Source organism: Ursus arctos, unplaced genomic scaffold (assembly GCF_023065955.2).
Source record: "Ursus arctos isolate Adak ecotype North America unplaced genomic scaffold, UrsArc2.0 scaffold_21, whole genome shotgun sequence".
Classification (NCBI taxonomy): Eukaryota; Metazoa; Chordata; class Mammalia; order Carnivora; family Ursidae; genus Ursus; species Ursus arctos.
In genome coordinates, this window is record NW_026622886.1 from 15,890,359 (window position 1) to 15,916,669 (window position 26,311).

General features: G+C 37.9%; 1 protein-coding gene across 2 annotated transcripts; it reads left to right on the forward strand.

Annotated features, from left to right (window-relative positions):
* The first annotated feature begins 5 nt into the window (after positions 1-5).
* Positions 6-21,382, forward strand: IKBIP (IKBKB interacting protein). Of its 2 annotated transcripts, none has more exons than XM_026499835.4 (3): positions 6-508; positions 7,471-7,588; positions 11,670-14,215. In XM_026499835.4, the coding sequence occupies exons 1-3, from the start codon at positions 333-335 to the stop codon at positions 12,504-12,506; spliced, it is 1,131 nt and encodes a 376-aa protein (XP_026355620.2). In that variant the 5' UTR covers positions 6-332; the 3' UTR covers positions 12,507-14,215. The 2 variants fall into 2 exon arrangements, with proteins under 2 accessions (XP_026355620.2, XP_026355621.1); XM_026499836.4 differs by lacking the exon at positions 11,670-14,215 and adding an exon at positions 20,112-21,382 and having other exon boundaries at positions 9-508.
* The last annotated feature ends 4,929 nt before the right edge of the window (positions 21,383-26,311 follow it).

Sequence of the window (26,311 nt, forward strand, 5' to 3'; positions counted from 1 at the left end):
GCTCCACGTGGCGCGCGCTACCCTTCCCCGCTCCTTCGCTGTCCCGCGATCCGTGCGCGCGGGGAAGCCACGATTTCCTCAGGTTTGCGGCATTAATGGAAAGGAGAAGGAGGCTCGCCAGGTGCTTCTGCTGGAGGAAGTAGACAGGGCGGGTGGCTGGGGGACGCTGTGAAGAAGTGAGAACAGCCGGGAGAAGAGGGGGCAAGTTTGTGGGCGGTGCCAAGTCCAGGAGGGGGCGCGGTCACCGCCGAGGCGTCCCCGCGGAGGCTAAGGCGGCCACGTCCCGACCCCCGAGGTGAAGAAGCCGCCCGGGGCTTGTCGCGTCCTCAGAAATGTCGGAGGTGAAGAGCCGGAAGAAGTCGGGACCCAAGGGAGCCCCCTCGGAGCCGGGGAAGCGGAGCGAGGGCGGGAAGAGCCCCGAGGCCCGGGGCGGTGGAGGTGGGGGCTGGGCGGACCCCCGGACCGGCGTGAGCCTGCTGTCGCTGGGGACGTGCCTGGGCCTGGCCTGGTAAGTGGACGCGAGGCCGCCCGGGCCCTGTGTCTGGCCTCTCGCGGTCGCCCCGCTCTTCTCGGGGCCTCGCCCGGCTCAGCATCCCGCTAACCTTCCATCCCCAGACCTGCGGCTTCTGTTCCTCTGCTCCGACCCCAAAAAAGGGACAGCCCTACTTTTTTTTCTCTCTCTCTCTTCGCTCGTTTCTTACAACTCACTTTTCCTTTGGCCTAGTAGTGTGCTTGATCACTCAACTGAAGTTGAGACTAAGGTCTGGGAACGAGTCAGCCATTTCTTATGAGATGCGGATTTAGCCAAACTTTATTAAGCGCCTACTACACGTCGGAAGCTTTTCCGTTTTTGTAAGCCACCATTTCCTGTCCGCTGCACATTTGCCTTGGACACAGTTGCCGCACCCTCAGCCCATAAATCCCTATTGGCAAGGTTTGCAGTCTTTAAAGAATTCAGTATGATCTCAGGGCAACAAACGTTAATGACAATATCAGAGTTTGGAGGATTTCTCATATTTCCATCATTGTTAATGTGTTATGAATTTAAAGTGTATTCCTAAATTACAGATTGAATTTTAGTACTGTAAAATGACAAAAGTGTAGCATTTGTGTTCACCTAAAACTGAACATCTGTAGTCTTTAAACCAAGTAAATAGTGACACATTGTTGTAGAAAAAATGAGTATTAGAAATAACCTTAAGGGGCGCCTGGTGGCTCAGTCAAGCGTCTTCCTTCTCTCAGGTCATGATCCTGGGGTCCTGGGGTCCTGGGATGGAGGCCTGTGTGGGCTCCCTGCTGAGCAGGGAGCCTGCTTGTCTCTCTCCCTATGCCTTTGCCGCATGGCTCTCGCTCGGGGGCTCTCTCTCAAATAAATAAAAAATAACAAGACTGATGCTTTAAGTTAGAATTTCCTTCCACTTTTCACTGATTTTTAAAGTATTTGGAAGATAGTTATTCATCTTCAAGAGTAATAGAATTCTAGGAGGGACCCTGGGCCTCCTTTAGTCTAAACTATTTCTGATTGTAGTAAATTTTGAATTATACTATACTGGTGACTCATCCTGAGTCAAAATTAATAAAATATTTGTTACAATAAAGTGAATGTTATTAAATGTTCTTTTCAGGGGGCACCTGGGTGGCTCAGTTGGTTAGGCCTTGCCTTTGCTCAGGTCATGATCCCAGGGGATGGAGCCCCATGTCAGGCTCCCTGCTCAGCGGTGAGCTTGCTGCTGCTTCTCCCTCATCCTGCTGCTCCCCCTGCTTGTGCTCTCTCTCTGTCAAATAAATAAATAAAATCTTTAAAATAAGTAAATGTTCTCGTCAAAAAAAAAAGTTCATCTTAGTAATATGGCATTTTATGTAATATTTTTATTTTGATCTTAAAAGAATAAATTTACCCTTTTTAATAAATTTACTCTTGTAAGTTGCTTTTATGTCTTAAAATGCACGACCTTCCTTAGGTAAATAAAAACCCTTTTAGGGGCGCCTCGTCGGCTCAGTCGTTAAGCGTCTGCCTTTGGCTCAGGCTCAGGGCGTGATCCAAGGTGATCCCAGGGTCCTGGGATCCACTGAGCCCACATCGCACTCTGTGCTCCGCTGGGAGCCTGCTTCTTCCTCTCCCACTCCCCTTGCTTGTTCCCTCTCTCACTGGAGGTCTCTCTCTCTGTCAAATAAATAAAATCTTAAAAAAAAAAAACAAAAACCCTTTTATACTGAGAAAGTTATTCAGTAACAAAGCTAGTAGCCTAAAAGATACAGATCTTCCTTGACTTAGGATGGGGTTACCATTGTAAGCTGAAAATATCATAAGTCAAAAATGAATTTAACACCTACCTCATCTACCAAACATCATAGCTTAGCCTAACCTATCTTAAGTGTGTTCAGAACACTTAACATTAGCAGACACTCGAGCAAAATCATCTAACAAGCCTATTTTATAATAAAGTATTGAATATCTTACGTAATTTACTGAATACTGAAAGTGAAAAAACAATGCCTGTATGGGTACAGATTGGTTTGAAGCGACTATGGTCACGTGGCTCACAGGGAGCTACTGCTGCAGCCACTGCCCAGCATCAGGGGAGAGGATCCGACCCGGGAGAGGATCAGGATCTCACTGCTACTCTGGGAAGCGGTCAAAATTCAAAGTACAGTTTCTACTGAATGCATATCACTTACACACCATCATAAAGTCAAAAAACTCAAGTCAAACTATTATAAGTTGGGGATTATCTGTATATGTTGCTTCTCTCTGGAACCTAATACAACCAGTTTGGGTTATTAAATTTACTAATTCTCTATTACCCAAAGAGTCATATTCATGAGATAAATTACATCACAGAATGTTCAACTTTTCAATAATTTAGTTACTCTTCAAGAAAAGCACTAATACAAATCTATAGGGGCACCTGCGTGGTTCAGTCAGTTAAGCATCCAACTCTTGATTTCAGCTCATATCATGATCTCAGGGTTGTGGGATCAAGCCCCAAGTTGGGCTCTGCACTGGGCATGGAGTCTGCTTAAGATTCTGCCTCCCTCTCCTTCTGCCCCTCTTCCCCCCCCTCTGTCTGTCTAAAAAAAAAAAAGAAATCAATAAAGGAAAACCTGAAAAGTAGACACTTTAGTGCAGGAATTTACTGTTAGTCCTGATAGTAAAGACACGAGTTACATTGAAAATCTTCACTAACCTCATTTTTCATCTTTTTTTCTCCTGTTTTTTTGTACGTGAAGTTTTATCTGAAAGACAGGATTATGCTTTAAATGCCCTGATTTTTTTTTAAGATCTATTTATTTGAGAATGAGCAAGAGAGAGGGAGAGAGAGCACACAGAGGGAGAGGGAGAGGGAGAAGCAGATTCCCTGCTGAGCAGGGAGACCGATGCAGGACCCCAGGGATCATGAGCTGAGCTGAAGGCAGATGCTTAATCAACTGAGCTACCCAGGTGCCCCTACATGCACTGATTTTAAATGGAATATGGTCGCTATTTTCCTGAACATTCTGTATTGTGCCTGAAAATGAAGCTATAGTATGAAACATAGGGCTGAATGGGTACTGACCTTAGTGGCCCTGAAAGCCTTCTCTTGCAGAAGATCCATAGTGATAGCTTCCTTTGTTTATTTGCCTCCTTTTCATTATTAAGTTGAAACAATCAGAGAAATCCTGTAAGTCCTCAATCAGCTGTCTGCCACCATCTAAGATTACTAAAGGAGCTATGTAGTTCCCTAAGGAAATGAACACTGTTTCATCCTACAGGCCCTGAATCAGTATGAGGTGTCTGTAGACTGCAATGAATTCTGAAGGAGTCGAAGATTCCTTCTGTAAGGCCCACACTAAACTAGCCAATTAACCTGGGACCCTTTTTCCCATATCCTTTTCTCATGTGATAATGAGAAGAGGCCCAAAAACAGGGTAAGAGAGTTCTCTTCCTGTAAGTGGTCTAATCCATCCATTCCATCCTTGATTTACTATAAACCCAACACTGATTTCAAAGGTGGACAGGCCTGGGGCTTCCATCCGGTGTAAGCAGGAGGAAAACCTGATCCTTTGTACCACTATAAGTTTGTCAGAGGGTTGGAAAAGCAGCTGCACAAAGCAATCTGAAAGAAATGGCCAACAGACTTAAAAAGAGTAACTGATGTGTGGTACCCTAACTGCACGAATTTGAACCTATTTAATCTACAACAACCCTGTGAAGTATTATTCTCACTTTACAGATGAGGAAACTATAGCAAAAATAAATACCTTGCCAAGACGACTATACAGCTCATAAATGGCAGAGCTAAAATTGCTCAGTTCCATACTCTTACCCAGTATGATATGCCCTCCCTTTGATACTAACCTAAGAGGAGGCCAAAACCCTAGGAAAAAAAAAAAATCCCTCGTCCAGAACTATTTATAGTCCTTTTCTAACTAGAAGCTAGAGCCCTTAGCAGACCCTAACTGTCTCATCTAAACTGAGGAAGACAGGGAATAAGGCGGCCTTGAACTTCTGTTAGAATATGCCTCTGATTGGTTAAGCATCTGACCTTTTTTTTTTTTTTTTTTTTTGTCAGAGAAAGAGTGAGCACAAGCAGGGGGAACAGCAGGCAGATGGAGAAGCAGGGTCCCCACTGAGCAAGGAGCCTGATGCAGGACTCGATCCCAGGACTCGAGGATCATGACCTGAACCGAAGGCAGATACTTAACTGACTGAGCCACCCAGGCATCCCACATCTGACTTTTGGTCTCAGCTTAGGTCTCAATCTCAGAGTTGCGTGTTTAAGCCCCACGTTGGGCTCCATGCTGGGTGTAGAACCTACTTAAAAAAAATGTATATATATATCTATATATAGATACACACACACACACACACACACCTCTGATTCATAAAAGGAAACAAAGCGCTTTGGACACTAACCTGGATGCCAGTTTCAAAAATTTAGATTTTCAGGACTGAAGCTACCTTCTGTCAACATTGACTTCTAGAAAATCATCCTCTTCCTTAATGTTAAATGAGTTAATATTTATAAATAATTTTAGAATAGTGCCTGGCACATCCAAGTGAAAAATAAAATGAATGTATTTTAACTCAGCACATACAAACCACTTTTCATTTTTTTCACTACCAGAGTCAACTTTATGCTTGTTTTTTCTTTTTTTTTTTTTTTTTAAGATTTTATTTATTTATTTGACAGAGAGAGCAAACACAAGCAGGCAGAATGGCAGGCAGAGAGAGGGGGAGAGGGAAGGGGAGAAGCAGACTCCCGAGGACGACAGGCTCGATCTCAGGATCCTGGGATCATGACCTGAGCTGAGGGCAGACGCTTAACCAAGCCACGCCACCCAGGCACCTCTATGCTTGTTTTTTCTTATATGCATTATTATTCATATGTAATAATGGTGAATCTTTCTTTTTATTTTGTTGAGAAGCTAACCATGAAAAAAAACCTACACATTATCATCAGAGATGATATTTGCACTAGCATGACATAATTTTCTTCAAAGTTTTGCTTAATATTTGAATTTTGAGAAGAAGTCCAGAAATAGACATTAAAATATTTAATAAAATGGAAAGTGCTATAATGTGTTATAGTATTGTATCAACCTTCATAAAAAGTCTCTTACAATAACAGTTTTATTCTGAATAAACAGTCTAATCTACAGGATAAATCCCTGAGGTAACACTGGAGTAATGAGTGAAAAAACTAATCTCTGAAATTAGACTTATTTCTTCAGGGTATTCTCCATCCTTGGTCTCTGTCTGATGATCTCAGATAAGCCTATACTCTGAAAATAATCTCTTAAAATCCAAGAATGAAACAGCCAATATAAAAAAGAATTAAGTCTACACATTCATCTTTGAAAATTAGAGTAATGGCATTTTCTAATAACCAGAAATGTTATTTAAAAGTCATTTTAGCACATAGGAGAAAAGTCAATCTATGCTAGTTATGTAACCTGGGCTTACTTAATTCATTGTTATCTCATAGGACAGACACTAGCCATCATCGAAAGAAACTTATTTTATGGGGTGCCTGGTCGGCAGTCAGTTAGGCATCTGACTCTTGATTTCAGCTCAGGTCGTGGTCTCAGGGTCATGGGATCGACCCCCCATTGGGCTCTGCACTCAGCTGGGAGTCTGCTTCTCCCTCTCCCTCTGATCCTACCCCCTACTCAGGCTCACTCACTCTCTCTAAAATAAAATCTTTTTTTAAAAAACTTATTTTATCTGATATTGTAACATTGTTCAAAAAAACAAAAAGTCCATTTCAGTTTTGGATAGTTTTATAGCAAGTTAGCCTAATAACATCTATGAATTTGAAGCATCACACCTTTGCAATAATACACAAAGCTTAGAAGTCTTTCATCTGTCCTTTGAGTTTTGCGATCTTTAAATGTATGTCTTTCAGTGGAAGTCAGTTTCATAAAACACTATCAACTAGTGCTTCTCAGCTTGACTGAGTACTCAGATAATCTGGGGAGCTTTTAAGATTTCCAATATCCAAATCACATCTTAAACCACATAAGTCAGAATTTCCGTGGGTGGGACCCAGGCATTAGACTTTTTAAAAGCAGACAAGTGACTTCAATATGGAGCAAAGCTTTTGAACCACTGGTCTATGTAGTTTGATTTAAGCACTCTCTTCATAGGGTTCTGCCCCACCACTTTTTGATGACTCAATAAATACACAAAGAATTTCAACTGCTGCTTTTTCTGAGCCCAAAGAATTGAGTCAAAAGTAGATGAGCCAAAATGGTATTAGATCCAAAGCATTTCTTTTGCATTTGCTTATCTCAAGTCCTATACAAACAAAAGTCTATTTATTGTTTCTAAGATTGGGATAACTTAGGTTTCCGCAACCTTTACTACTTACCAGATGAAGAATACACTCCAATTTTAGAATAGCATCTAAAGTCCATTATATGAAAAAAATTAAGTACACCTACATGACTTGTATATTGAGTATAACCAATTGTAGAGATTATAAACCCTGCATTGCATATATGTTCTATTGCCACTTTGACAATGACTCCTGTTTTTGTAGTTTTGACTTGTTATTTTTCAGCTTCTAGTCATCTCTCTGTTCCGTTCCACTGCTTTATTTCTTGCCTACATTTTAATTTAAAAATACTTTTTTTATATAGGTAACTCTTCTACATTTCGGTATGAAAACACCTATTTTCTAGATATTGCCCAAATATGGCCTTTAGAAAAATAATAGAGATCTCATATCTTATTCCAGATAATTCGTCATTTCTTCCTCCAAAATATTTCTTTGCATTCAACTATCACACCATCTCACTCACTGGACTGGGACTTGAACAGTATAGAGTTTCGCTTTCTATTAATTTGTCAAAATAAACTACTAAAAGCTGTCACTACTCATACCAGAATTTATGTTGTCCTTACCAGAAGTATAAAATATTCCTTTAAAATTCAAACTTAAATGGATGTGAATTAGGAGGTAGTGATTTTTTTTTCTTTTCCAGGTTTGTATTTCAGCAGTCAGAAAAGTTTGCAAAGGTGGAAAGCCAATACGAGTTACTGAAAATAGAAACCAACAAGTTCCAAGGACTTCAAAGTAAAATCAGTTTAATTTCAGAAAAGGTAATTAATTATTAACTGGCTTACTTGGGTAGATTTTCCCATTTTTCTTCCCTACTACCACTTTTCTACACCAGTTCATACTTCCTTTTTCCTGCCTTTTAGACCATTACTGCTTTAACTCTCACTGGTTTTCGTACATTTCTCCCTTCAGTCCAATTTAGACTCAGATTATTTTGAAAAGATGGGGTTTTTTTTTTAAATATAAATGTTACTGTTTATATTGATGTGACCCCAATTTCCTTTTTAAATATCAAGTGTCTAGAGCACTGAAAATGTGATTGGTCTTCAGGTATAAAATTAGAATAGCAACAGCACTTGCTGGGCAAAGGTCCATCAGGTTTTTTCTTTCTTTACTTTCTAGTTGGTAAATTTGTATACATCTGCATATCAAAATGACTAAAAATAAATATTGGTTTGGTAGTCAACTGAAAATTAAAATCCATGTGTATGTTGTGTTTCTTCAAGCTGCAAACGCAGATGCATTATTACTGGAATTCTTAGAAATGTGAGACATAAATTTTTAACTACCATGCTTCTCAGCAGAGGTCAGCTGCAATCAATGAGGCATCATGCAGGACTTGTCTGGCTACCAGGAACCAAGCTATGATTGGGAAACATACCTTCTTTGTTCATTTATTCGTTCACTAAACCTTTACTCGTGTCATAAGGTAGACAAGGACTCTGCTTGGCACCACGGTGAGCAAGGATTTACAAAAAGAGAAAAATGAAACAGAGGGTCTGAGTTCCTGTGGCCTCATGCATAGAATTAGTATATAATCAATCCCCCAGAAGAGAAAAGCCATAGATGAAAATTATGCATCCCTCACGTATGCCAGGGGACTCCACAGAGGGTGAGCCCAGGGGCTTTGGGAAGAAGCTACATAATGGGGGCGCCTGGGTGGCACAGCGGTTAAGCGCCTGCCTTCGGCTCAGGGCGTGATCCCGGTGTTATGGGATCGAGCCCCACATCAGGCTCTTCAGCTATGAGCCTGCTTCTTCCTCTCCCACTCCCCTGCTTGTGTTCCCTCTCTCGCTGGCTGTCTCTATCTCTGTCAAATAAATAAATAAAATCTTTAAAAAAAAAAAGAAGCTACATAATGGTACAGGAGTGGGTATTTTGACGTAGGGCTCAAGTTGGAATCTGATTTTATTTGTTAGGGGCTCCTCTAATCAGAGGGAACAGAGTTACAGAAAAATAAATCCCAGGAGATAGAACTCCATGTATTTAAAAGCTATTGAAAACAAATTTTGAAGAAAGATGTCCTTTCAAAATGAAAAATTTTGTGGCAATTAAAATGCTTTTTGAGGCAGATTTTTAAAATATCATCATTATCCAAGAAATACTCAGTCTTTGCAAAGCTCTTTCTCTCCCAGTCTTCCCTAGGAGTAATTCGACAATAGCTGCCCTTTTGCAAAGCTTGTCCTAAAGGCCAGGATAATCAGTAGGAGGGGAAAACAACCAGATGTGGGCTCTCATCACAGCTGTGTAACCTTGGAAAAAATCACTTTAATTTCTCTTAGCCTCTGTTTCATCATTTATTAAGTGAGAATAACAATATTTTTATAAGGATCAGATGTGATACAATATATATGCAAACTTTTTGAAAACTTTAAACAGTAATAAATTTAAGGTATTAAACTCTTTTAAAAATAAATGAAAAAACTATTAGGATATATTGACAGCCCATAAATGCAAATTATTGTAGCATACTAGTCACTATATATTTTCAAATTCAATCTTGAGACCTTTACTGTTCTGAAAAGTTGATCATGTATTTGGGGTCTGCTGGGGTCTACTGCCTCCGGATTATAGTGATGCTTGGTGAACAGCCTAAACAGGAAATTACCATAGATGAAGATAAACTTACCTCAAAAGGCTGATAATAAGACAGCTAAACTTAAGAATATTGCTGATGTACAAATATTTCTCAGAATTGATTTTTTAAGGATCTTGTCTAATAGCTACATGTGTACATTTATTTTTTAAAGATTTTATTTTTAAGTAATCGCTACACCCAATGTGGGGCTCAGACTTACAGCCCCAAAGATCAAGAGTTGCATGCTCTATCGACCAGGCACCCCTAAAATAACTTTTAAATAAGGTTTCAGAGTGGTCTTTTTATATTAGTCAGTACTGTTACACATTGTTTCTATCACCTGGGATTGCTTCAGGTCTTGATTGGGGTGGGCCCAGATTTATGGCCATTCTTCTTCCTAAATGTCAACAAACATGTGTTTTATACCCTAAGACAGGGGAGGTACAAAAAGGCACAAGACATTCCTTCCCCTAAGGAATTTAGAAGCTCTCGTATCTTCACCTGACTAGTAACATCACTCTGTTCAAGTGTCAGATTTCAGTCACTTCTAAGCCTTTCCTCATTCCGCTCAAGACTCGGAGCATTCATTCTCCCCATGCTAATTCTATCGTGACAGAAATAGTAAGTTTGTGAGTTTGTGTTGTTATTAATTTGCCTCCTTTTCTGCTCTTTAAAGCAAACACTCTGTCTTTATATCCTTAGTGCCTAATAATGGAACAGAGGATAATCAATGAATCTTAGTGGGACTCCAGAATATGTGATGTAAAAGATCCAAAATGCTGTCTCCTCTGTCAAATTATGAAGTCAGGAACTATATTATGTCTATATTTTGATATCTAGTGTCTAGCACAAGGTCTGGCACAGAGTGAACACTCAAAAATTCTCTAATTTTGTGTGCCGAGTGCCAAACAGGTGTCAAATACACAACACAGTAGGTGCTCCAGGAGTTTGGGCTATGGAAGAATGCTGCGCTAAGGAGCTGAGATCTGTTCTGAGCCTTGAAGGAAGGACACACTGAGCTAAGCAACAAGAAGGGGAGAATAGCATAGAGATAAATTTGGGACTTTATCCTAGAAGTATTAGGAAACATCGTGGGTTTTTTAATGTCATACCATGATGTGCATAGCGGTTTTTAAAAGCTTCATCTGTCTGTAGTGTGTAGGATGATTTAGAAAAGAAGTAACTAGAAGCAGATATCAGATAATACTTCTAGAATATTTTCCTTGATCCTTGAAGTCTGGTTTGGGTGCCCCATGTAAGTGCTTCCATAGCTCTTTCCCCCTCATAACACATGTAGACTTGGCTTTCTCCCCAATTACACTAAGCTTCTTAAGGACAGAACCATATCTTGTACAGTATTATGCCTTCAACACAATGCCGTAAACACTTAGTAAGTTAACGATCATTCTAGGCCTTCCTGTAGTCTCTGAGGATCTACGTGAGTATAAGCTAAAAGAGGTCCACAGCCTCCTATATTCTGGACACATATGAGGAAATGCCAGGAGCTTACCACAATTTACAGATACTTAGCACATGTTACTATTTGATGTGAGTTGCCTCCGTAAACCGCACTTTTATTCATTTTGCCTTTTGTTATATCTGTAAGATCTGATTCTGGTACCTTCTCTGTAAGAGGTCAGTCAAGAGATTTTGAGGAAGAAACTCTTCCAGAATCAAAAAAGCCAAATAACTGTAAGAATGACAACTAAGTTGCTTTCCATTGGAGTAAGAAAAGAAGGAAATATGATATACTTCAGACTTCTTTAACATTATTTCTCTCTTGAATGTCCCTCCATGAAAATGTACAGATATTTAGGTTTATAAATTCAGGTGTGTGTTTTTCTACCATAGTGCTAATCTATTACATTTGTTTTAAAATCTGTTAGAACAACTACTGAAGTAATGAAAGTTTTTGTCATTATGGCTCTGATATACATGGATATTTTAGACATCTTCAGAATTTGAACTGGACATGTCATTGTTAAAGTGTATTTCCCTAATATAAAAGTTATTAAGGGGCACCTAGGTGGCTCAGTTGGTTAAGTGTCCAACTCCTGATTTTGGCTCGGGTCATGATTTCAGGGTCATGAGATCAAGCTCCATGTCAGGCTCCACACTGGGCATGAAGCCTACGTAAGATTCTCTCTCTCCCTCTGCCTTTGCCCCTCTCCCCTCACTTGCTCATGCTCTCTCTCTCTCTTAAAAAAAAAAAAAAAAAAAAGTTATTAAGTAGCTTTGGGAATTGTTTTGTGTTATAAATGCAGCTTGAGTCTACTGAAACTATCCTGCAGGAAGCTACATCATCCATGTCTTTGGTGACCCAGTTTGAGCAAGAAGTATCCAGCCTCCAAAGTATTATGCATGACATCCAAAATAGTGAAGAGTTGCTCACCCAAAAGATGCAAAGCCTTAATGAGAAATTCCAGAATGTTTCAGATTTCTGGAAAAGAAGCCTAGAAGAAATGAATGTTAATACAGACATTTTCAAATCAGAATCAAAACAAATACATTCTCAAGTTACTGTCCAAATTAATTCAGCTGAACAAGAAATAAAATTGCTCACTGAAAGGCTAAAAGATTTGGAAGATAGCACACTAAGAAATATTAGAACAGTAAAAAGACAAGAAGAAGAGGATCTTCTACGAGTAGAGGAGCAGCTTGGCTCTGATACAAAAGCAGTTGAAAAGCTAGAAGAGGAACAGCATGCTCTCTTTGCCAGAGATGAAGACCTGACTAATAAACTTTCCAACTATGAACCCAAAGTTGAAGAATGCAAGACACATTTGCCAACAATTGAGAGTGCTATTCGCTCTGTTCTCAGAGTCTCTCAGGATCTGATAGGGACAGAAAAAAAAATGGAAGACTTAACTACTCAGATGTTTAATATGGAAGATGATATGCTAAAAGCAGTATCTGAAATCATGGAGATGCAAAAAACCCTTGAAGGAATTCAGTATGACAATAGCATATTAAAGATGCAAAATGAACTGGATGTTCTGAAAGGAAAAGTTCATGATTTTATGGTATATTCAAGTACAAGAGAAAAGGGAACTTTAGAAGAATATAATTTAGAAAATAAAGGAATTGATAGTGACTTTTAAATGCACCACATTTATTCTGATGACCATATTATACATAAAGTTATTAGTTCCATACTTTTCTGTTATTTTGATATGCCTTTTATCCTACATTACTGGCAAATAAGTGACACATCCACACACATGGATTATCCAGATAATGAAAGCTTATCTATTTAAGCAATAAAATTTATCTCATTTTTTGCATTTTAAATAGAATTTCCAAAATATATCCCCACCTTTTTAAAGCAATATACTTAATATTTTAAATGTTTTTCTAATAAGTAATGGACATTATTATGAGTTTCACCTATTATATTGGACCCAAATATATTAACACCTCTAGAAGCTATTGAGGAGTGGTTCCTTTCTCACTAAATGACCCTAGTTTGCTATTTTCTCAAACCTTATGTCTATTTCTTATACCTTTTCTGTCACCTAAAGATGTGACCCATTGGCCCGCTGTTACTGTCAGGTTGGTTGGTAGGAAATGTGCCTGCCTAACCAGTTCTGCATTTCCTTTGTAATTTACTGCAGGCTAAGATCCAGACCACGAAGTTCATAGACATTTTGTCTAAAACAAAAGATAACATGACCAAAGGAAAACATGAAGTGATTTGCTGTGAATCAATATGTACTTTTTGAAAACTGTGGAGCCTGGGAAACATTTTTACTTTTTATTAAGGTTCTAAAGTGTATTAGAGATATTTATAAGAATTTTTAAATAAGAGTAAATATAGGTGTGCCTGACTCTTGATCTTGAAGTCATGAATTTGAGCTCCATGTTGAGCATAGAGATTACTTTAAAAAAATTTTTAATGAAAAAAAAAGGAGTAAATATGTTCTTATTGAAAGTTTTACCCATGAATTAAGTGTGTATGAAGTATGGACTTTTGGAATATCTTTGTTTACCTGGGATTTTTTTTTTTAAGGTTCTAACTGTGTTACAGACTCTTGAGTTTGCTAGATACATGATCCCTAGATAAATTATTCTACCTACAATAAAAAAAAATGCCAACATACCTGTGGCCTGTTTTAAAGAGGAAAAAGCAGCATATTGAGAAATTATGATAACTATGGTAATTAAATGTACTCCATTGTTTTAAAGAGTTCCCAAACTAATTCCCCAACCAAATTTGTTTTACATGATGATTTTATTTTACTCTAAATCATATAATGGAGTCACAAGGAATAAGATGTGACATACTGGGATGTGATTAAGGGGAGATCTAGTCAGATTTTTCCAGTAAGATCATTGGAAATGTGCAGGGTTGGGGAAGCACATAAGACTTTTATTGGTAACTGGTGTATCAAGAGTGTTCAAATTTGGTGTTGAAAACTGAGTCAACTGCATATAGAAGTATTGTTCCTACTTGTGTCTTCTTGCCAATAACCAACTGTAGTCCCAGTTTTATAATGTAATATCAGTGGAATTAAACACAACTTGAAAGCAGTCAATTGTGGTCAGGTAGTTTTATTATGTAAATTTGCACATTTTTGGAAAAATCCCAAACAAGTTCTACTTTGGGGTTAGGAGGGCCTATGGTAGACAGCCATGGGTCATAAAAATAAGCCTGAAAATATGCTACTATTAAAGAGCATATTACTAATTTCTGGAATCTTAACATTAAACTCCTTGACGTCTGAATGTCTAAGTTCTTGTCTGTGTGCACTGACAAAATTGTATTTGTTTGCCTTTATTTTAATGCAAATAAAATAGATTCTAAAGTTCACTAGAACTTTGTTGTTTCAACCTCCATCCCGTCATGGCAGATGTGATCTCTCATAGTTTGCTTGTTTGTTTAGCCTATCACCAGGTTTGATGCAACATTATTATTAACTTGTATATAGCATAGTAGTTGCTACAGAAAATAAATGGAAACCAGGTGACCACTGTGTTCTAGAGTGACAGTTACCAGGGAAACAGAAACTACTCTTCTACAAGTATTTCATGAGAAAACTATTGTGTGTATGTATATTCATATTATGTACATGCGTATATGTATATTTTCCTTTACTCAGAGGTTTTCCTATAAAAAATTGTCAGTAGAGAGATTTAGATATACCTAATTTTTCTTCCTCTGTTCCTTACATTCATTTATATAACACAGATACTTAAAATTTCAAAAACTTCCCTGTGTATCAAATATTAAATTACATTGTTAGTCTTTCCTTTAAGGAAGATTACCATATTCTAAGACACATTTTTGTATCTTGTAGTTGATAATAAATTCTATATCAATCAATTCCTGATAGAGAGTACTACTGGGTCCATTTTCTAAATTTAGTATAAATAAATCACTTTTACAAAATAAACACCTATTTTTTTTAACTTTTGGATGCAAAGTTTAAAAGTATATTTATAGTAATATTTCCTTAAATTTTGCCTAATGATTAGAAGCTGTTGACTAAATGTACTTTTATATTTTATAATGAAAAATGTTGATTTATTAGCCTTATGGTTTCACAGAAAACTAGTAAGAAACTATTATTTTTTTTCTCAACTATAAGATACTAGTTACTACTTACTAGTAAAAACTAGTAAGATACATTTTTAATTTCAGTCTGATTACAGACCTTTCTATGAATCTATAATCTTGATCAAAGCTTAATATGTCATTAATAATGATACTAAAAATTTTTTAAATGATGCTGCAAATTCACCAAGCACATGAAAAAAGATTCATTTCTCTATATACTTATGTGCACAGTTAGCAAGAGCTCTGCAAATTTACCCAGCTTCTGTTTTTTTCAGTTCAGCTATGAACTATTAATTTAATACAAATCAAAATGCTCCATCCCAGCTTTCACAGCAAGGGAGGACAGAACTAGCATTGGAGGCTATTATGTGTCAGACATTGCTAGGAAGTCTACATTCATCATCATCACAGTACAGCTCTGTGCACTGAGTACCTACAATGACCTTTATTATCCCTACTTCACACTACAACTTTGCTAGCCATGCCACCCATTTTAAAAATGAGGAAACTGAGGCTTAGCAAGGTTAGGAAACTCGCAATCACACTGCTAAGTCTGTCCAACTCCAGAAGCCACTGACCTCCCACTGTGCAATGCGATCTGCTATTATTCAACCAGAGGGAGAAAATTACCAGAAATCCATCTTGAGAATTAAAAAAAAAAAAAACTGTAATTTGGCCAAATGTGTCCACTACCCTGTTGTCATTAAACGAGACTATAAGTCACCCAAAAGTTGTAACAATGACCTAAAATTATTTGGGCCTTGGGCATAAGAAGGAACCAATAAATGTTTAGGGAACAGTGGGAAAGCAGTGGTGGAGAAAGAGCCTTAGACCAGAATTTTCTAAGCTAGGCTTTGCCACTAGCTGTCTGTCCTTGGGCATTTTATTTTGGGGCTCAGTTTTTTAATTTGTAAAATGAGGAAATTATATCAAAAAAATCTCTAAGACCCCCTTCTGGCTTTATGTAGTTTTTAATTTTAGAGATTAATAAAATTTCCGGGTTCTTTAGTTACAGCTAAAAGATCCTTTAGCAAAGTTTTTGGAAAGCTCATTGGACCCAGAAATCATTCCCTTGAACCATGTTGCTCTACTTGTAGATCCAGACAATATTTAACATTATAGGACAGCATCTAGCTTAGTACCTTGTATATATGACAGGAATTCGGTAAAAATCTTTTGAGCTATTGGTGGACTCCAACACTTCTGTCCATTCTAGGCAAGCCTTAAGTAATTTTTAAAAATAATTCTGTGAGGGGCGCCTGGATGGCTCAGTTGGTTAAGTATCTGCCTTCCGTTCAGGTTGTGATCCCAGGGTGCTGGGATTGAGCCCCCAGTTGGGCTCCCTGCTCAGCGGGGAGCTGGCTTCTCCCTCTCCCTCTGTCTGCCACTCCCCCTGCTTGTGCGCGCTCTCTCTGTCAAATAAATAAAAAAAATCTTTAAAAAATAATAATTCCGTGAAACAATTTCAAGTATGTTTCTATATTCCTACACTATATTCATAAATATTTTAGTAAAGATCAGTAGAAGTTCATGATGAATTGTTTTTATAAGCTACCAAGTGAAACAGAGAGCCTTACCAGCAGTTTCTTAATGATCTGATCCTTCCAAGAATAAAGTACGTTCTTTCTAGGAGTCTTAACTGTGTAATGCTGTTAGGCTACATTTACTCTACGGAGTAGATACATTAATAAACAATAACCTAGCAATGAATTGGATGAAATAAGCCATCTACTTCCTTCACCCTTTGTAGTCTCTGTTTCAGCAAATACACTTGCAAAACCTTTCCCTTAAAAATAAAACATGCTTTTGCAATCACTACTTGATTTCCTTCCCATTTGTGGTTGCTCTTTTTTTTAAAAAAAAGATATTTATTTGAGAACAAGAGAGCGCACATGGGCACGTGCACTAGTGGGGGAGGGGCAGAGGAAGAGGGATAAGCAGACTCCCCGCTAGGAGAACCTGCTGTGGGGCTTGATCCCAGGACCCATGACCTGACCTGATCTGAAGTAAGAAACTTAACCAACTGAGCCACCCAAGCACCCCTATGGTTACTCTTTAATGTCATACTCATAATAACATTTCAACAGTCTAACTTCTCTACCAAAAAACATTTGGGGCCACCTCCCCTCACCAATAATTAACGTAGCATAAACTTGAGAAGAAAAATCCTAAAATATATTTTGAAATCCAACATATATAATGGGGCAAAGAAGGGGAATTACTACTTTGAGATAACTGTTCTGCTCCATTTCAGCTTGTCATTTTTTGCAGCTATATTGTTACTCCTTTTTTAAGCTGCTATAAATATAATTTTCTGAACATACTAAATTTTTATTTGCATTATATAAAACCATGTTAATGTTATCAAAGTAATCTCAAAAGATTAGCTGAGTAAACCAGGCAAATGCAATTTTATAATGGTAATTCATAAAAAAAACTGATATACACAATTATTTTGGAAATAAAATTTGATGTCTTGAGATGAAACTGTAGATCTTATTTTGTAAAACTGCTTTTCAGAGAGAGAGAGAGAGAAAGAGAGAGAGAGAGAGCATGTGCGCCCATGAGTGGGGGAGAGGCAAAGAGAAAAGGAGAAAGAGAATCCTCAAGCTGACTCCCTGCTGAGCGCAGAGCCCAACTCTGGGCTCAGTCCTGAACCTGAAGATCATGACCTGAGCCAAAATCAAGAGTCAGTCGCTCAACTGACTGAGCCACCCAGGCGCCACTTTGTTTTCTTATTTCAAATCATCTATTCATTGACATTTTCTTTCCCAAACTAAACTACAAACACCTTAAAAGCAGAAATTGTTCTTGATCATACTAGCACATACATGCCCAGTAAACACTGTTGGATCCAATTAATGCTTAGGGCTTTTTAAAAACAAAATTTTATTTTTTTTAATTCAAGTATAATTAACACACAGTGTTAAATTAGTTTCAGGTGTACAATACAGTGATTCAACAATTCTATACGTTACTCAGTGCTCTTCATGATAAGTGTACTCTTAATCCCCTTCACCTTTCACCCATCGCCCCCCCGACCTCCCCTCTGGCAACCACCAGTTTGTTCTCTATATTTAAGAGTTTGCTTCTTTGTTTGTCTCTTTTTTTCCACTTTGTCTTGCTTCTTAAATTCCACATATGAGTGAAATCATATGGTATTTGTCTTTCTCTGACTTATTTCACTTAGTATTATATCCTCTTGATATATCCATGTACACGGAGTATCCAACTAGTTTTGATTATTAGTACACAGTTATAGACAACCTCCACTTTAAAACAATGCTTTCCAGGGTGCCTGGGTGACACAGTTGGTTAAGCACCGACTCTTGGTTTCGGCTCAGGTGGTGATCTCAGGGAGCTGGGGTCAAGCCCCACTTCCAGCTCCGCACTCAGTGGAGTCCGCTTAAGACTCTTTCCTCTCCCTCTGCCCTCCTCCCTGCCTCTAAAATAAATAAATAAAATATTTTAAATAAATAAATAGTAAAACAATGTTCTCCTAGAAAACAAGTTGAAAGTTAAATGTGTGAAAGTCATATGATCGACTTACACATTATAAAGGGGACTCCCTCTTTCAGTGTAATCACAATGTCTATCTGTCTTCGGACATAGGCTTTGACAATATATTTTACATATGTCCTTTAATTTTTTTTCCTCCATAGCTGAGCATACAATCCACAGTCTTCAGTTTATCTTCTTTTTGAAGTTTACTAGTTTTACCTGACAATTCCTGTTACAATTTTCAGTTTTGTATTATGAGATTATATCTCATATATAAACTATTATCACTAAATCCACACTTTCTTTTTTTCTTTTCCCTCTTAATATTATTAACACTCGACAATGCAATAAAATTTCAAATACTCAGGAGGAGGAATTAAGATGGTAGAGTAGTAGGGAGACCCTATGCTTACCTCATCCCTGGAACACAGCCAGATAAATATCAAATCATTCTGAACACTGAGAGAGCAAACTGCACATCTAGAAGGAGAAAAATGGCCACATTGTGAAGGGTTAACTAACTAGAATATTTTAAATAAAGACTTGCAAAAAATTTCAAATATTCAAAAACAACAAAATATTCAACTTCTCCGACACTGCTATTTAAACACACACACACACACACACACACACACACACTCACATGTGCACACAAACATTACCACAAACAATGAAAATAGCTTGAAATACTCCCAGGCAGTTGTGTGGCCCAAAATGTTCATCAACTAGGTGTTAGATGGGATGAGGAAACAAAAATGTTCATCAACTAACATATCCAGGTTAAACCAAAATGACAATTTACAGGTGGATGGTAAGGAAGGAGGATGGCATGGCAATATACAAAAGCTGAGAACCACTTGTGTTTGGAATCATAGGATTTTAGAATTTTGGAGATAGTTTTTTTGTTTATTGGTTGTTTTGTTTTTTACATATTTATCTTCTCTACTAAACTACTAAACTGAGTTGAGGTCACAACCCAAGCTGTACTCATCTTTATATCTCTCACACTTGGTATGTCTAACATAGTAGGAACTTTAGAATTAGTTAATTGAATTATTCAGGGTCTCAGGATAAATACCCCAGAAAATTATTTATAAAAGTAATAGGACCTGGCTGGCTCAGTCAGTAGAGCATGCAACTCTTGATCTCTGGGTTATAAATTCAAATCCCACGTTGGGCGTGGAGATTACTTAAAGATAAAATCTTTAAAAGTAACAGGACAATAAAGCATATACACATGGAGTCTTGAACGTTGGTCCCTTCATTCTAGCACTAGAAATAGCTACAAACAAACTTGTGTTTCAAAAATTATGTTGCCTTGTTTGACCCCCACAAATCTACCAAAGCTCATCTAGAGGAAGCTTCCTCCTCTCTTCTCCAGCAAGAAAAAATACCTCACTGTCTCTCATTTAGCTCATTTTGCCACCGTACAGAGGACTGATAGTATAAAAATAGCTGAAAAATGCTCTTTCCAGTGATATTTTATGAAATTTCCTTCATGTTTTCCTTCTTAATCATTAGTAATACACTTGATACATCTTTTACCATGCTTTCCAGAAGAATGGTAAAGTTATAGTTCAAAATTCAACTTGAATTTTATATATTAAGCTTTTAACCAATTTAATTATGGTATTATATTTTCTTACAGTGTCAGAAGTCTGAAGCTATCATGGAACAGTGGAAGTCTTTTCAAATAATTGCTCATCTAAAGCGTCTACAGGAGGAAATTTATGAGGTGAAAACTTGGTCCAACAGGATAATTGAAAACCAGAATATATTGAACAACAATTTGACATCTCTTTCTCAAGATGTGACAAAAGTAGACCAAAGTACAACTTCTATGGCAAAAGATGTTGGCCTCAAGATTACAACTGTAAAAACAGATATACGACGTATTTCAGGTTTAGTAACTGATGTAACATCATTGACAGATTCTGCGCAAGAATTAGAAAATAAACTAGAAAAAGTAGAAAAAGATACAGTAAAAAACATAGGTGATCTTCTCTCAAGTAGCATTGACCGAACAGCAATGCTCCGAAAGACAGCATCTGAAAATTCACAAAGAATTAATTCTGTTAAGAAGATACTTTCAGAGCTAAAGAATGATTTCAACAAGCACACAGATAGGTTTTTAAGCTTAGAAAGTGACAGAGCTAAAGTTATGAAGACAGTGACTTTTGCAAATGATCTAAAACCAAAGGTGTATAATCTAAAGAAGGACTTTTCCCGTTTGGAACCATTGGTAAACGATTTAACACTACGCATTGGGAGATTGGTTACTGACTTACTCCAAAGAGAGAAAGAAATTGCTTTCTTAAATGAAAAAATATCTAATTTAACAATAGTCCGAGCTGAGATTAAGGATATGAAAGATGAAATAACACACATTTCAGATATGAATTAGTTTGAAATTATTTAGATGAGACTGAAATAACTTTTTAGTAACATGACCTCTGTCATGTTATAAAAAGACTGACAACTCAGAAATAATGAAATTTTGGAGCAAATATCATTTTGTGTTTGATTTGAGACTGAACAAAGGAACCCTCATTTAAATGGAGTTGCAAGGCCAGAAGGGGGAGTTCTCATGCCATACCTAACTCCTTGCAGCCCCTGGCCAAACAGGAAGAAGCCCATGCTTTACTACCCCAGCAGGAGGAAGATTTTCTCCTAGACACAGCAGCCTAGCCAGCGAGACACTGTTGCAATTCAGTCAACGAGAAGCCACCACACTGCAAACTCCCAGTTCACGCCAATGGACTTTTTGTTTAGAACAGCCCCTCCCAACTGCCCCCTTTCCTCTATGAAAAAGCATTCCTCTCCTTTGTTTTCTGGGCTTGCCTATGGTTTTGCCATAGCTTGCATGTCCTGAATTGCAATTCTCTGTTATTCCTGAATAAACCCATTTTGCTGGTAAAATAACCGGCTGTTTTATTTTAAGGTTAATAGATTCTATTCTGAACAGTAAAAACAATATTTTAAAGGGTTGAGCAGTTGATTTTTCAAAAAAAATATGCTGAAACGTATACTTGTAATTTTATATAGCAAGAATCCTATGCATTCCCAATACACTCTCTCTCTCTCTCTCTCTCTCACACACACACACACACACACAAGTGGGGAAAAGCAGGATCCGCCAGTCTACCACTAGGAAATCTAGATGGGGCAGGATCTGAACCCCACTTGCCCTCGTGGACTGCCAGGGAGCATATCACGTATGGTGGGAGCCCTAACTAGAGAACTGTCCGTCAGGATCAGGGCCTTGGCGTTCACTATCCAGTTAGAGGAAGGGGAAACTAGAAAGGTCACAGCCGGGATGCTGCAGGAAAAGAATCATGTAAGGCTTCCTGGGTCTTCCATGGCGTTAGGAAATAGGTAAAGATGACCTAAAACAGTAGGGAAGTGGTAGCCAGAGCAGGGTTTGAGGGAGAGGCATCGTAAATCACAGGGGGCTTGCCAAGCCTCAGATGGAGACTGCCCTAAAGCAACACAAGTCATGTGTGGTGACGATGTCACCAGGGCCGCCTAAGCAGAGAAGGAAGTTCTAACATTTAAAACACATTATATAATTCTATGAAATTCTAGAAAATGCAAACGATAAAGGCAGAAAATAGATCAGTGGTTGCCTAGGGATGGCAAGAGGTACAGATTATAAAGAGACACAAAGAAATCTCGAGGGGTGAAAAGTATTTATTATCTTGCTTATGATAGTGGTTTCACAGGTATATACATGTATCAAAGTTCATCAAATTGTACTCTTTGAACATGTCTAATTTACTCCGCATCAAATATTCCTCAATAAAGTTATAAAATAAAGTACAATGATCTTTAAAAAAAAACCCACAGCATTAGTCCCAGTTTCCTATGCCCAGCATGAAAGGTATCCAGATGCACAGAGTGAGTCAGAGTATGTAGCTAACTTCCATGACAAAAAGCCAAGGCTCTGGGATGAGCCATTCCAGAATACTTTGAAGTGACTAGCTCTGTTTGATTCATGTCTGATTTAATATAGTAGAAACAACATTGAGATTTTGAAATCAGAGATAGCTGGGGTCCAATCCTGGCTCTGACAAATTTAGTGCATATGAACTTTAATTTCTTAATCTGTAAGTAAGAACAATAATATCTGCCTTACAGGAAGGACTGCTGTGAATTTTACCATTAACATATCCAAAGTGTCTTTGCACATAAAGGGCAAAGCCATTAACTAATATAACCAAAGTTACATAGTATGGGACTGGTTTTGTAAATAGCCCTATACCCCACACGGGAAGTATCACCATAGCACATCCTCATATGGTATCTGATGTTCATAATGATACTAAATGAAATGTAAATCATGTTCCATGTAATCATTTTGATAAGACACAATATTTTAGACATGAAAAATATTTAAAAAGAAAATATTTAAAAAGAAAATTTTCAGCACTTCAAAGTATAAATTCAGCTATCTGAAAATTCATTTGTGAGGAATATTTGTTTCTCTCAGTGCCAAATAAATGAAGCACTTATCTTGTTTGGTGCTGGTTCTACTATTATTGAAATAATGACTCACCAATCTCTTGGTAATTTGGGAGCCAGGCTGAGCAGGACTTTCTTGAAGGAGCCTTGAAATCTGAATTGTCACTAGGCCTACAGTCATGTTCTTGTCTTCAGGTCAGGTAGCTTTTGTGGCAAATACAGGAGAATGGAAAGCTTTGGTCTGTTTCCTAACAGAAGATATAATCATATCAATAATAGGCATGGTCTCTTACGGGTAAGTCATCTTAAGCTTTCTAGGAAATTTCCCTGCTTTAATATCATTTAAAGCCTAACCACTGGGGATGCCTGGGTGGCTCAGTCGGTTAAGCGTCTGCCTTTGGCTCAGATCATGTCCTGGGTTGGAGTCTCGCATTGGGCTCCTTGCTCGGTGGGGAGCTTGCTTCTCCCTTTGCCTCCTGCTCCCCCTGCTTGTGCTCTCACAAATAAATAACCTTTTAAAAAATAAAGTCTAACCACTGTACAGTCAATAGAATCAGTAAATAATTGTTTATCCTCTAGTAATAACATTGGGCACATCAAATGTTCAGATGTTAATAATTTCTTAGGAGTTTTAACCTTGATTTATATAGCCCTCTGTGTTGAGATCATGGCTTGAAATAATAAGATACTGCTCCTTGAATGAATTATCCTTCATCCTCAAACCTTACATACGCTGTATTCCACAAAGCAAGCTAGCTGACTTGTACCTCGAATCTCAGTAATAGATGGGAATTATATCTTGTATAGGAGACATAGCCCCTAAACTTTCATTCAGTATAACTAGCCTTTCTTAAGTGACTGTTGCACAGATGGCACACATGCCAACTTTTAGTTTTTTTCTAGGAAACTCAAGGCATATTTTAATAACCAGAAGATTCATAAACCATATCAATGCTGAGGTTAACATCTCACACACTCCTATGAACACTTCTGAGAATGTGCAGTCAGGGCTGCCTTGTAAGATAAATGATTCAACAGATACAATCTGAGGTTAAAATTGCTGGGAGTAGCTGACTTACTAAGGTACTGCATCATTCTTTGATAGATGAGGAGCAGCATAGCATTCAACTACGACCTACAGCTTCCTTGATATTTGAAATGTTTGTTTCTTAACCATGTGGTATCTGAGATTTTTAAAATTCTGATTTATCTCATAAATGATAAAAATGGTGATTATAGTTGACCCTTGAACAACGTATTTGAACTGCACATATCCACTTATACACAAACTTTGTTCGATACAGTATAATACTGTAAATGTATTTTCTCTTATGTTTTTAATAATTTTCTCTAGCTTACTTTATTGTAAGAATACAGTATATAATACATATAACATACAAAGTATGTGTTAATCGACTGTTATCAGTAAGAGTTTCTGTCAACAGCAGGGTACTAGTTTTCAGGGAGTCAAAGTTGTACATGGTATTTGGTGGTGTGTGGGGGAGGGGAGGAATCAGTGCCCCTAACTGCCTACCCCCCACCCCCAAGTTGTTTAACAATCAACTGTATCTAATTTCTTATGCTACAGAAACAGCATGTAGCTCCTAATTAAGCAGCAAGACTATATACCAAGCTTCATTAACACTGTGGACATTTTTCTATCATCTATCCCAGAAATCGTTATCACAAAAACGTTAAACTCATTTTAAAACATGGTCAAAACATTTCAAGCTTTCACACAATGAAGATTTGGTTCAGCTGTTAGTTCTTCTGTTCAACTTTGTTGTGTATGTCATAAGGTATTTATAATTCAGCAAAACTCCGGCTTTCTGAGTTTTAATTGTTCCTAACGACGATTTGAATCATATTTGACTCTCCTGGAAACTACTACACACTTCTACCATGTCCTAGTGTTAACAACATAATTCAATTAGGCTATTAATCACATATACTCATTCCACTGGGTTCTGCTTCATGGGATTGACATTTCCTTAAACCAAATGTGGAAAAACAATGTTATTAAAACATTAGAATCTTTAATGAATAAATTTTAAAATGTAAAATGGGAATACACAAAATCTTAAGTGGGCATTTTCCTAGAATTTCTAGGCTGAAATGGTTCTCTCTCAGAAATAGCTTTGAAATTACCTCTTAACTACAGATAGTGAGTGACTCTTGACAATGAACACAGTATACTCGATACCCACAAATAAACTCAATTGTCTTTCTTGAAAATAAAACTTGCATCCAAGGTTGGCAGTGGAAATCTCTTATAGTGAAAGCTGGCTGAACAGCATTCGCTGTTTTCCAATCCAGTCTACTTTTGGATTGGCTTAATATACATGTATTTCCATTCCTACACCTTCTTCTTACATGACTGACACTCCTTCCAGCAGGAGTATCTGTTCCTTTCACTTCAAGATGGGATTGAATCTTCTAGGACTTCTGATGTTGTAAGAGAGTATAGTGGAAGTGATGCTATGACTTCCACATCTAAATCCTTAAAAAGATCCAGCTTCTGCCTGGCTCTGCCTCAAAGCCCTGAAATAAATCCAACTGCCTTAAACCCACCGTGCTGTAAAGCTTAAGAAAAGACTGAGCCACTAACGGAGATGCTTAGAGTATCTCTCTAGCCCAAAGGAGTGAAAGCCTTTATTTTTAAGCAAGCTCTGCATCCAACGTGGGGCTTGAACCTACGACCCTGAGATCATGCTCCACCAACCGAGTCAGCCAGGCGCCCAGTGTGAAAGCCTTTAAAAGAACCTCCGAGCTATCTGACTGTAACTTCATGAGACCCAGAGCCAAGATCCAGCAGAGATGCTCCTGAATTCCTGAAATTGTGGTCTCAAGCCATTAGATTTTAGCTATTTGTTACACAGCAATGCTAATCCACACTGGTGATACCAGTTACCATAGCCATCACTTATGTGGGCTCACACTACAGCTGTACCTTTTAAGTGTGGCCTAATTGCACCCACAACCCTCCCTTTCTCTCTGCAACACATATAAAGTTTGTAATCTTAAACAAGACCAAGTGATGACAGAAGTTAACATGCAACTAATTATATCTGGTTCCTAAATTTAGTTCACTAGCCGTAAAACCCAAGTTTGTAATAAAATCATTTCTCTCCCCAAGACTCCTTGAAACTTTCTTTCCCTAAGGCCCCATCTATATACTTTATACAGGGATTGCCAACCCAATCCAGATACTGGAAGATCTCAAAGTAAAATGTAATCAGATTTGACAAATTACATTACAGATTGGGCTTTCACACTTCCTAACCAAACATAAGAGAAAACTAACAGTGTCTTACTTTCTAGGCGATTTTATGCTCCAATTTTTGTAATTTAGAAAGTCAGATTTGTTTGAAAATAATGTTACCTAAA

Excerpts from the sequence above, each read along its gene's own strand:
- IKBIP (XM_026499835.4), top strand. The coding sequence starts at position 333 with ATGTCGGAGGTGAAGAGCCGGAAGAAGTCGGGACCCAAGGGAGCCCCC. Across the intron at positions 509-7,470 it reads ACGTGCCTGGGCCTGGCCTG|GTTTGTATTTCAGCAGTCAG; the intron begins GTAAGTGGACGC and ends TTTCTTTTCCAG. Across the intron at positions 7,589-11,669 it reads TCAGTTTAATTTCAGAAAAG|CTTGAGTCTACTGAAACTAT; the intron begins GTAATTAATTAT and ends TTATAAATGCAG.